At 42.5% G+C, this 12,412-nt stretch overlaps 1 protein-coding gene across 1 annotated transcript in view; it reads left to right on the top strand.

Annotated features, from left to right (window-relative positions):
• akap11 (A kinase (PRKA) anchor protein 11) overlaps positions 1–12,412 on the top strand; it is a gene marked incomplete in the record, with an annotated part of 69,526 nt that overhangs the window by 45,334 nt on the left and 11,780 nt on the right. Inside the window, 3 exon segments of the mRNA XM_024262708.2 lie at positions 200–464; positions 3,788–8,126; positions 8,308–8,448. Of these exon segments, the coding sequence (XP_024118476.1) occupies positions 200–464; positions 3,788–8,126; positions 8,308–8,448 (4,745 nt within the window).

Below are 12,412 nucleotides of genomic sequence, written 5' to 3'. Positions count from 1 at the left end.
AACATTCGTTATCTCAACCCATTGCATTATGTTACAAACTAAACCTAAGAAATACAGAATTAACAACTTCTTAAAGATATAACAGGTGTGTTTCTACATAGAGCATGTAGGATGTAAATATTTTCATGTTTTATTAAGTATGTATTCTCTTCATTTAACCCACCTAAAAAAACTTCCCCTTTTTCTTTTTTTCTTACAGGGTGGCTTAAAGACTCTGTGTGTTCTTAGGTTGAATCCCAGCACGAATGCCCATTCACAGATCAGTTTAGTGTCTTTGATGGGCCTGTTGGGGGGCTACATGTCTGGGATCCGCTACGTTCTGGAGCTCCAGGCTCTACAAGGTAAAACACCTGAGTCCAGCCAACCTGAAGGAGATGATACCAACCAATCAGTGTCGTCAATCGAGGATGACTTTTTTACAGCGCTGGAGCATCTAGAGGAGGATGAGAATGGAGAGAGTCCTTGTGAGTGTATTTTACTTTTAATATTTAACTCCATCTCAACTTTATTTATTTTGTGAAATAACTATGATCTAAGACCCACATCATTAAGGGTAATTATCTATGCTGAACGGTGGCGCCAGCAGGGGGTGACACCAGTGGTCACTATAAACTGTGCTTGCATCTGTTATGCATTTCACCCCTAAGTCATCAGAAGGTGCTGGGTAATTTCCAAGGAGGAGAGAGGAGAAGAGGAGCACACCAGCCTGTCTGCTATGCACACACAGGAGCATGTGTGCAAGCGCACAAACACACAGGCGCGCACACACCCACATGGAGAAAAGGCATCAGCTGACTCAGAAACAGCTTGAAAATATCCTAATAATTTTGGAGGATAATTATCATCCAGAGCATGTGTTTATTATTTTGGAGAAAGTGTTGTTTAAAGGAACCGAGAGAGAAAGAGAGACTGACATTCACCATGAAAAGTACAGTCTATTGTTCTGAGTTGCCCCCCCCAAAAAAACCTCTTTATGTTGAGCAATATGGATCGGTCATGGACATTCTTCAGCTGTTGGGGGTGGTGGATTGAGACGGAGACGAGGGGAAGGGGGTGTTCTCCATGAATAAGGGGGATACTTCAAGCAAACACTGCACATTTTTGGCTGTCTCCATCATGTGATCCTGTTCTTTTTATTATTATTTTTTTAAATCTAACTTTAGCCATCTCTCTTATTGGTCCTCAAGCCGTGTGTGAATGGTTAATATATGGGTATTTGCGAGGCATGCAGGCAGGCGGGGGCTGCGCCGAATGTGCGTGGTGGTGGTGGTGGTGGGGTGGGGGTGGGGGCTTAGCTGAGCGCACAGTTGCAGCAAAACATGACCCAAGTATAAGTGAATTCTTTTGAGATGTGGAGGACCTGTAGATCTGAGGCTTCATCTGCTATCAGTTTCTTTTTTTTAGTTTATAACTTTTCCCTGCAGATTGTCATTTTTCACTTAGGCTGTGTTTAAATAATTTTTCTTTTGGGCTTTTCCCTTCTGGGGTCGCCACAACCAATCAGCTTCCTCCATCTAATCATCTAACACCAGCCACCTTCATGTCTTCATTCACTGCATCCATAAATCTCCTCTTTGGTCTTCCTCTAGACCTCTTTCCTGGCAGCTCTAGACTCAGCATCCTTCTACCAATATATTCACTGTCACCAGGCTGAACAACATGGCTACGCTCACAACAGTTTTCTCCACCTATCCTTTCATTTCAGCTGAAACTCCTCTATCCCACATCATTCCAACCTGCTTGCACTCTCCTCTTCACTTCTTTTCCACACTCTCCATTACTCTGTACTGTTGACCCTAAATACTTAAACTCCTCCACCTTCTTTATCTCTTCTCCCTGTAACCTCACTCTTCCACTCTGGTTCCTCTCATTCACACACATGTACTCTGTCTTACTGCGGCTAACCTTCATTCCTCTCCTTTCCAGGGCAAACCTCCACCTCTCTAACTCCACCTCCACCTGTTCCCTGCTCTCACTACAAATCACAATATCATCTGCAAACATCATAGTCGATTGTTATTCCTAATTGGAAAATAAAACGACATTTTTGTACAACTCAAATGTTAACTGTACCTTTATTCATCTATGCACATTAGTAGCATGAAATATAGACACAATACATCGAAGTACATCAGTAGACACTTAACGTTTCGATAGTTTTCTACAGATTGTTCTATTACATTTCGTAGAATTAATTTTGAAAATATAGCTCATGGTTTTGGCATGCCACCCCAAGATTTAAAGTGAACCCCCACCGGCCACCCCCATGAAAAAATTCTGGAGGCGCCACTGGTGCTAAGAAAAATATTTTCGAATTGCAGTAATGTATCTCAACTTGTTTCCAGATAAATACTGGTGCACTGTTTTAAAGTCTCACTCCAGTCATCTTTTGATCTATTTTTCAAAGTGTTCCCAATGGTCTTTTCATTATTATCATGAAGTTTTTAGCTAAAATAAAAAAAGTGTGTTTATTTTGTAGAACATAGTTTCTGCAGGGGAGCAGGAATTCATTAGAAACTCACCTCTGAGTTGTGGGCGGAGCTGTTGGCACGGAGTAAGCCTGGATAATTTCCCACCAATCCCTTGTTTAAAGTATTCCTCCCTTATTTGAGGGGGTTAGGTACTGAAGACATCTGTGAATACCGCAAATCCGTGAATACGGAGAACCCCCACATCCCCGTCTAACCCCCCACCCCCATAACCGAAGAATGTTTGTTACCGATCCGTACTCATCAAAAACACTCTGATCATACTTTATAAACCTTAATTGAAGAACATTGGAGTATTGCTCAACATAAAGAGTGTTTTTTCTAATTCAGAACAGCAGCATACTTGAAGATGCAGATGAGGAGTGTCACTCTGTCTCTGTGCCTTAAAACCCAGGAGCGTGTTTTTTTCTCCTCATCAAATAAGTGTAAGAGGGCATCTTTTTCCAGAAGAACAATAAACCCCTGATCCGTGTAATAACTATCCTCCTCAATTATCTTGTTCAGCACATCAGGATGTTTTTCAACCAACGGGCCAGCATGCACTTCTCCACTTCCCTCTTGGAGCGGAGATACACCTCAGCACCGCAGCACCTCCTTCAGACACAAAAATTTAATACAAGTTTCTTGGGTTGTCAGAGTTTTTGTGACAAAACAGAAGAGTCATGTGGCTGAATTAAAATCGGTGAATACATGAAACCGCAAGTAATGAAACGCAAATACGTGGGGGAGCCTTGTACACCCTCTCCCTCTAGCTCACAGTCCCTCACAACCCCAAGCTAACATTAGCTGTGCAACAAAAAAAGCGAGTAATGTTGGAGCTAGCCAGGTGTACAGTTTTGATCCAGATACCAGTTCAGACGATAAAAACAAAGTCGTCTAAGGAACAATTTGTCTACAAGTGCATGCATCAGAATGGAGTGGAGCTGGGAGCTTCTGGCCCTCCAGTTTTAGTTTGTACGCTACAACTACAAGTTGTTTCCTACTGTACTTTTTTCATCCGCCCCTGATTCATAATTCTTTGAATACATAAATACTCAAAAATGCAGTTGTAATCTTAACTTTCTTAAAATGTGTCCTCCATCATTAGAAAAATGCTACAAGAACATGTTTACAATCCTGAAAATACTATTTTCATTGGGGTGGGTCTTTACTGAGCTTTTTGTTTTACAAATCCATAAAGTGAGAATTGTATTTGTTTGTGCGTTTTGTTTGGGATAGTTGCTGGGATTTTATTTTATTTTTTTCTCACCTAGTTGTTTTTGAAAGTTCTCATGTCGCCTTTATATTTATTCCCACAGCTTGTTGTCATTTCAAAAAGCGTGATGTAGCATCACAGACTATTCCATGCCACAAGAGAAAGAAAGAACTGTCCCATGCTCGTGTTATCACAAGCTCATTGTCCAAGAAAACTTCATCGAAGATCAGACCTGGACCAGACTTACCCATCACCATGGAGGGTTTGTCATCAGAGGTCGAATCTCAGTGGCTTCACTGCAGTTCTGGAGCACCTCTACCATCGTGTTTTATACAAGGCAGTGAATCTGAGGAGTCCAACTGTTCAAGCCCCAGTCCCATCATATTCCTCGATGACATAGGCTACCAAAAGAGCCTGTTGGCCAAGCTTGAGATCCCTCAGGTACCTGGGGGACCTAGGGACCGGGTAGAAGACTCAGACTCTGAAGTGAGTGAGTTCTTTGACAGTTTTGACCAGTTTGATGATCCAGAGGAGCTGAGCTCAGATAGCTGTACACTCACTCTGCCCTTTGACCCCACCAGTGTCTCAGGCAAACAGAAAGAAACTACTGAAGTCTGTTCCAGTGTACCAGTGTCTAAATATGTGTCCAGGGGTTGCTCAACCAAGGTTTTGAATCTCCACTTTTTTGACCGGCCAACTCTTCCAGCCAATGTGAAAAAACCCACTCCTCTGAAACCTGGCTCTCCCTACACAATTAACTCTGATGTCCCAGACTCTCCACGGCTGGTACAAACCCCTTCTGATGATAATGGAGGTCTTCTCTTCAGTCCTGTAAGTTCTTCTGCCTTCAGTCCTCTGGTAGAGTCAGGTGGACCACTTGAATACTTCTGGAAGACGGATGGGGATGGACAGAACAATGCAGAGATACATAAACCTCGACATGTCTGCTCTCTATATAAGACTTACTCAGATTTTGCAAGCAGTCTGTCTAAAGAAATTCTGGGATCTGTATGTGGCTACCAGTCTGCTGTTGATATCAGTGAAAACAGGAACCTAAGCTGTGTCTGCCACAAGGAGTTCTCAAATCCATCAGGCTACCTTATGAAGTTGTCAGACATGCAAGAGATGGTAACGGTGGCCAAGCTGCAGAAGAAGTCCCAGTCTCTGAAGGATGGCATACAGAAGTTTGCTTCTGACCTAGTTGAGATGAGCCTAGGCAGTGCCTTGCGAGACTTTCAAAAGGGGGTATCCTCTTGCACCACCACCTTGTGTCAGCTAGCTGCTAGGCTCACCTCTTCGATTTTTCAGATGGCCTTCCGTGAAATAGGAATGCGACATGAACATGTGTTAAAGCAGAGAGCTATCGATGGATTAGCCGGATTTCTTGTTGGTGAGGCTATTTCTGGTGCGTTGAAGGAGTTCCTCACCGTGAGAAAACAGACTTTCCACAGCATGGTGACACAATTTGCCAGTGATTTAGCTGAAGAATTGGTGTTTGAAGGTTTGATGGAAGTGTGTCAGTTCTCCCACACTTCTAACCTCCTTACTCCTAAGGATTGGTCTTTCGGCCAAAAGCCAGAGGAGAAGGGGCAAAAGGGAAAGATTGTCTCCTCTTATGCTTTGGACTTGTCAGAGTCTGTAATCCAAGACGCTTTTATAGAGTTGTCCAAGGCTAATGTAACTTTCACCAGCCAAGCAGCCATTAGTGTCTCTTTGGACAATATCTGCTATGTTAGTCCACAGAGCAGCAGCACTCACATTTGCAGCTCCCTTGCTAACCACCAGATGTCAGACTCAGGCTCCACTGAGGGGTCCTCTAGAGAAAGTGTTACTTTCACTGTAAAAAATGCTTTATTCTCAGTATCAGGCACAGCTAGCTGTATACCTGTGCCACAAGCAGGTCAAGCCATCTCCCATTTTCAGAAAAATGAAGAGACCTGTCAGTCCAAGTTGACAGAAAGTTCAAAACTCTCCCACCAGAGAGCAACTGCACTGGGTTTTGAAAGCACCACATCTACAATCCCTCATAGCTTCTGCCCTGAAAGCCAGATCACTATAACAGGAGGGGACCACCAATGGTCTCAACTCCAAAACTTCTCTGGCAACATGGTAGACATAATAGTGACTGAGGCTTGTGGGCTTATAACTGCCTCCAAGATAAAGAGTGTTGATGACTACGCAAATGTACTGACACATTCAGTTGGAAGACAAAAAGGCAGTATGTCAAAGGAAGGCAATGCAGAATCTCCTCAGCTGGCAGGTGATAGGCAGAGGTCTAGAGATTTGTGTTCGCCACATATTGGTTGTCATGCTTCTCTCATGTCATTTCAAATGGGCTCCTCTGACCTTGGGAGACTTCCCAGTGTGGTGGATCCAGAATGTATGGGTGTTGCTGAGGAACATCAGGTAATGACTGACAACCTTGATTTGCCAAGGAAGGCTGGAACTGAACACAGCAAAATATCCAATCGTTTGGTTTGCTGTGCTCCAGGGTCTTGTCAGAAATCTGGCAATACTCCAGGCACTCCTCCGTCCACTCCTCAACAGCTCAGGGAAGTCTCCAATGAGAGACAAATAAAATGGTTCTCCAAGAAGTTAAAAAGCAAGCTTGCCAAGGAATTTTCTCCTGCAACACCACCTCCAACTCCTCACTATCAACATGAGCCTGGTCCTGAGCCAAAATCCAATACACCAGAAGCAGACAAAGCCGAATTCATGGTCAGTCTGATAAGGTCTCTCTCTGAGGAGATGGACAGTATTGAAGATTTTGAAGATGAAGAACCAGAAGACAAAGAAAGTGTTAGTATCACTAAGAAATGCTTAGAGTCAGAGAATGCCAGACATGAGCGACTATTGTCTTGCAGAATATCCAACAATGAAGCCCTCCACTATGCTAAGCGACTGGCATGTCACATCGTCTCTATGGCAACAGAAATTGACACCTTGGAGGGATCAGGAGATCAGAATGTTATTAAAAGCAGTGAAAGAACAGCAGACAGTGTGGCTCAGTTCTCGGAGCAGACACTAAACGCTTTGTGGGTATATGCTGGTGAAGTAGCTGGAGATGTCATTAACGATGTGAAAAGTATGGTAGGCTCTGGAAAGCAATGTCCATACTGCAAAACACGTCGAAGAAGAAGCTTTGAAAGATCAAGTTCAGAAGGCTTACTTCATTTTAACCAACAACAGTCTTTACCTGATACAGATAAGAGCAGAGACTGCAGGTTAGGCAGACTGGTTGAGCATTGGTCTAATGACCTGAATTCCACCTCAGTATCCAGGTTTACCAATACAAATTCAAGTGTTATCTCCAGCTCTAGCTCTGGTCTGTCATCTGAATATCCCAGCTGTGAAAGTGTGACAGATGAGTATGCTGGCTACCTCATCAGAGTGCTGAAAAAGGAGGGTGGCAGCAGAGAGTTGGTCCTGGATCAGTATGCAAGTCGACTGGCTTACCGTTCTATAAAACTGGGCTTGGGTCATGCTAGTCATAAGATAAAGCAGAAATGCTCTAACACCCGTCTGCACTCTTCTAATTCTAAACTGAAAGCTTCCGGTCATCAGGTCTTATCACCCAAAGACAGAAAAGAGTCTGTGTCTTTTCAGACTGCTGATGAAACTCTGTGCTGTTGCAAGGATTTGGAAGAACAGAACAAAAGGAATTACACAGAACTTGTTAACTTTGCAGAGTCTTTAGCTTATAACATCACATGTGATGTCACACGCAAGTTGCATGTGTCCTCAGTGCGACTCCCAAAGTCCCTCACTGACTCATGTCTTTATAAGAAATCTACACATGAAGAAGTGACAGACAATTGTATCAGGAATTCCTTCTCCTCCCCAGTATTGTCCAAAGAAAGTGGGAACAGACAGTACCACAGCACAGGAAGCCTGCATGATGTAGGGTACAGTGGCAGAGTTATGCAAGTGATTGAGCATTATGCAAGGAAGATAGTGGATGACACCCTAAAAATGAGTCTGACTTCTGTTGGATATATACCGCGGGAGCCCCTTAAGGGCCATGGCCACGACAGGAAGTCCCACACTTGGAGGTTCCACGAGAGGACAGTGGGGGCGCAGCAACTAGAAGAACGAACCTGTCGTTATTGTCAGCTTCAAGAGTGTCCCTATTGTACCAAGCTAACGAAACAGCACTGCCTGCCCATATTTCAACGAAAAAAACGAGATGCAGAATCTCTGGCAGCACCTGATCGTCTGTCTAGTGTGCAGATTCCCCAAATCCACATCAACCTAGACCACAGAGCAGTGTTTGCTGAAGAAATGGTGTCAGCCGCAATGGAGACAGCTAAACGGGAGCTAAGCAACACCAGCCTCAACGCAGACAGTGGCATCAGCCACGATGGTCATAGCTACGCCGAGAGCCTGACTGCTGAGATTATGACGTCAGCGATGTCCAACGTCTGTCAGGCGTCTGCCTTCAGGTACATTCACAAACTCATTTGTGTATGAGCTTTTGTCTACTCTGCTTGTCTTTTGCAAAATCAACTCACAAATATCGTTGTCTCAGGTTTTAACCCACTGGTACACTCAGCTAAATGTGCATTTTTTATTGTACAGCTAGATCTGAACAGATTGCTATGCCTTTCGTCCTGTGTCTTTTAGTTCACCAGGGAGGGATGTTACTGAGTCCACCTTGTCCCAGCAGCTGAGTGTTGGAGACGACAGTCTGGGCAGCTGGTCCAACTTGAGTTTTGAAGATGATCACCTTGATGACAACAGCAGCTTTCTTCATCTCAGTGACAGGTACACAACTCCCAGGTTTTGTGCAGAAGTGTTGTGGGTTTCTCTTAACAAGTCCAGGAAAATCATCAAAACAGGAGGCAAGCCAGGAGAGATTCCATTGTGTTTTTTCTTTTTAATAAAGTCTTTGGGGTGTACAAAAATAAATCAGGGATAACGGCAAAATGACAGACATAAAAAAAATTAATCCAACAAGTTTTGTCTGAACACCTCCTTTGTGTTTAGATTTCAGAGTGGGACTTCTTCTGCCTGTTTTTCTGTTCATTCAGTTTCTCACTTCCCTTGTGAGGGAGAAGTACCTCCTTATATACCTCTTCTGACCACTCCCACCCAATTAGGCATTTTACCCAGAATATTAAATCCCAGAAAATACTACATTTCAACAATTCGTTTCAATGAATTCTTCTTTTAACTTCACATTTTAGTTAACAGTATTTCAACCACAATTGATTCCTTTAAAAAATAAATAAAGAAACAAAAACCAAACAATTTAAATTAGAAACAGCTGTCTCAAACTGGACATAAAAATGAGATAAACAGGAAAAACAAATCCAGTGAAGGAGGAAGAAAATGGGGTGTGGCTAAGATCCCGTGATGCAGAGCCGCGGTGAGTAAACATTTGTATGTGTGTGTATGCATAAAACTAGCGATGACCAAGTGTGCACCCAAGGTCTAAACTGTAAGAAATGGAGGATAATTTCCAAGACTATGTGGTTGGAGAACAGCAGTTTGTTTATGACATGGATGACCGTCAGCGTGTAGGTTATGGAAGCGTTTGTGACTCAGAAAAAAAAATAAAAGTCAATACTGGAAATGTTATTTCATTGTCAAAATGTACCTGCATTACACGTCTCTTAAATGAAATTAAAAAGCAATTATCAAAACTACTTTTTCATTTTCTTCTTAAACTCAGCTCATTCTGTAACTTAATTAAAATGATGAATAAAACTGCATTTGACATTCCATTTTCAAAACTTTTGTAGTAATTTTGTACAAAAATTCAATCAGAAATATCAAATTTCAAAATTAAAATGAATAAACAGAAAGGCTTTTTCCTTTTTACAATGTACCTGCAATATTTTTCTCTTAAATAAAATGAAAACGCAAATCTCAGAACAACTTTTTCATTTTCTTCTTCAACTCTGCTCATTCTGTGACAGAATTAAAATGATAAAGAAAATGGCATTTAAAATTTTACTTTCAAAAGTTCTTTGGTAAATTACAGAATGAGCGAAGTTGAAGAAGAAAAGGAAAAAGCAGTTTTGATGCAGGTACATTTTGAAAATGAAATGGCATTTCCAGTATTGACTTTTATTTTTGAGTCACAGACGCTTCCATAGTAGGTGTGTGTATGTGCTCACTGCGCTCACTCAGACAGGGGGACAGAGCTGCTCCATCACAAGACCCCTGCCTTAGACCCTCCCTCCCGGTAAGAAAAAACTCCTAAAAACCTGAGTCAGGAAAAAAGAAGAAACCTTAGGGATTCCCACATGAGGGAGAGATCCTATCCCAGGACGGACAGGAGATACCAGAACTATTAAAGAAAGATTAGCTTCTACAACTACGAATCTAAAAGAGTTCATTCAGATGGAGCTGAGGGACGAGTGATGATTAAGTCCATAATCAAGATGAAGAAGAAGTGCAGACCACGACCAGGAGGACAGACGACCCAGCAGGAATCACTCTCACTCAGAGATGCATGATGGTGTCGGGGGCGTGGTCCACGGACAAGAGTGGGAGCGTGGGGGATCCACCGGGGATCTGAAATCTCTCCCGCTCCCCAGAGGAGAGTGGGAAAGAAGAACAACATGTGAATGGAACTGCACCAACAAAAGCATGGAGAACTAAATACAATAAATAATAAAGAATAGAAGAGAGGAGAAGTAGATGAGAATAGAGAACAGAACCCCAGAGCTGATCTGAATAATAACGATGATAGAAAATCTAAATTTATATTTAAACGCATCAATATTAATTTATTAATCTAGCCTCACAAGGACCACAGGAGAGGGAATATTCTCTGATTACTAGCTAGCCTGGCAGAACGCCTGTCCAAAGAGGAATGTTTTAAGGCTAGTTTTGAAGGTAGAAACTGTGCTGGCCTCTCTGACATGAGCTGGGAGCTTATTCCATAGAACAGGAGCTTGATGGCTGAAGGTTCTACCTCCAACTGTACTTTTAGAAATTCTAGGAACTACAAGCAGTCCTGCATTCTGTGAGCGAAGTGTTCTGATTGGCTGGTAAGGAACTATGAGATCTCTAATATAGGATGGGGCCACACCATTCAGAGCCTTATATGTTAACAGGAGGATTTTGAACTTTACTCTAAATTCAACTGGGAGCCAGTGGAGAGAAGCTAACACAGGAGTGATGTGTTCTCTTCTGCTAGTTCCTGCTAACAATCTTGCTGCTGCATTCTGGACAAGCTGAAAACTTTTTAAAGAACTTTTCGGGCATGCTATTAGTAAAGAGTTACAGTAATCCAGTCTAGACGTAACAAATGCATGGATGAGTTTTTCAGCGTCACTTTTAGATAACATATTTCTGATCCTAGCTATATTACGTAGATGAAAAAATGCAGTTTTACAAGCTTGAGATATGTGAGCCTTAAATGATAAATCCTGGTCAAATAAAACCCCTAAGTTTCTGACTGAAGAATTGGAGGCAATATTTACACCATCCAGGGAGACTATCTGATCTGAGAGAGCATCTCTCAGGTGTTTAGGACCCAGTATCATGACCTCAGTTTTTTCTGGGTTCAGGAGGAGGTAATTAATTGTCATCCAGGTCTTAATGTCTCTGATGCATGAATTCAGTTTCTCTAGGTGGTCATTCTGGTCAGGTTTAATGGATAAATACAGCTGTGTATCATCTGCATAACAGTGAAAGTTAATGCTATGTTTCCTGATTATGTTTCCTAAGGGCAGCATGTAAAGCGTGAACAGAATGGGCCCTAGAACTGAGCCCTGAGGGACTCCGTAGCTAACTCTAGTACAATGAGAGGACTGTCCATTTACATTAACAAACTGGTATCTATCAGATAAATAGGATTCAAACCACTGGAGGGCAGATCCCCTGATCCCTATGTCATGCTCTAGTCTCTGGAGTAAGATGCTGTGGTCGATGGTATCAAAGGCTGCGCTAAGGTCTAACAGGACCAGAATAGAGATTAGTCCCTTTTCTGAAGCCAATAGCAAGTCATTAGTAACTCTGACCAGTGCAGTTTCAGTGCTATGGTGAGGTCTGAACCCTGACTGAAAATCTTCAAAGTGATTATTGTCCTGTAGGTGGCACTGCAGCTGCTTTACTACAACTCTTTCTAGGATTTTAGATATGAATGGGAGATTAGATATTGGTCTATAGTTGGCTAGAATGTCAGGATCCAGGCTGGGTTTTTTCAAAAGAGGTTTAACAACCGCATATTTAAAAGACTGAGGCACATAACCAGTCTCTAGAGAGGTATTTATTATGGTTAATATGGATTCACTAATAAGGGGGAAGATTTCTTTAAAAAGTTTAGTGGGGATTGGGTCTAAGAGACAAGTGGAGGTTTTAGAAGACGTAATAACTGATGCTATTTCTGCTTGGTCCACAGCAGTAAAGCAGTCTAATGTTACAGGCGTTTCTATGGATGCCTTTATTTCTACGACTTCTGCCTGCTTTGGGCTGATAGTGGGAATAACCACATTTAGCTTCTGTCTAATATTTGAGATTTTACTATCAAAGAATTGAAGGAAATCTCCAGAGCTGATAGTAGCAGGAATATGTGGTTCAACCGAGCTGTGGCGAGCAGGGAGCTCCGGGCGCTCTACGTGCTTCGGTTTTGCTCTTTACTTCTTCCCAACCGGTACAAACTCATCCTGGGGATTCCCCGACTGCTGAGAGGGCGGTGGAATGCTATCTAAGTTAGCTTTACTAGTGCGGCTAGCGCTCTGAATAACAACAACATGGCTAGCTGGTTTAGCTT

Source organism: Oryzias melastigma, linkage group LG5 (genome assembly GCF_002922805.2).
Source record: "Oryzias melastigma strain HK-1 linkage group LG5, ASM292280v2, whole genome shotgun sequence".
In the NCBI taxonomy this organism is placed as follows: Eukaryota; Metazoa; Chordata; class Actinopteri; order Beloniformes; family Adrianichthyidae; genus Oryzias; species Oryzias melastigma.
The sequence above is the reverse complement of the archived record's forward strand: the minus strand, read 5'-3'. Positions and strand labels throughout refer to the sequence as shown.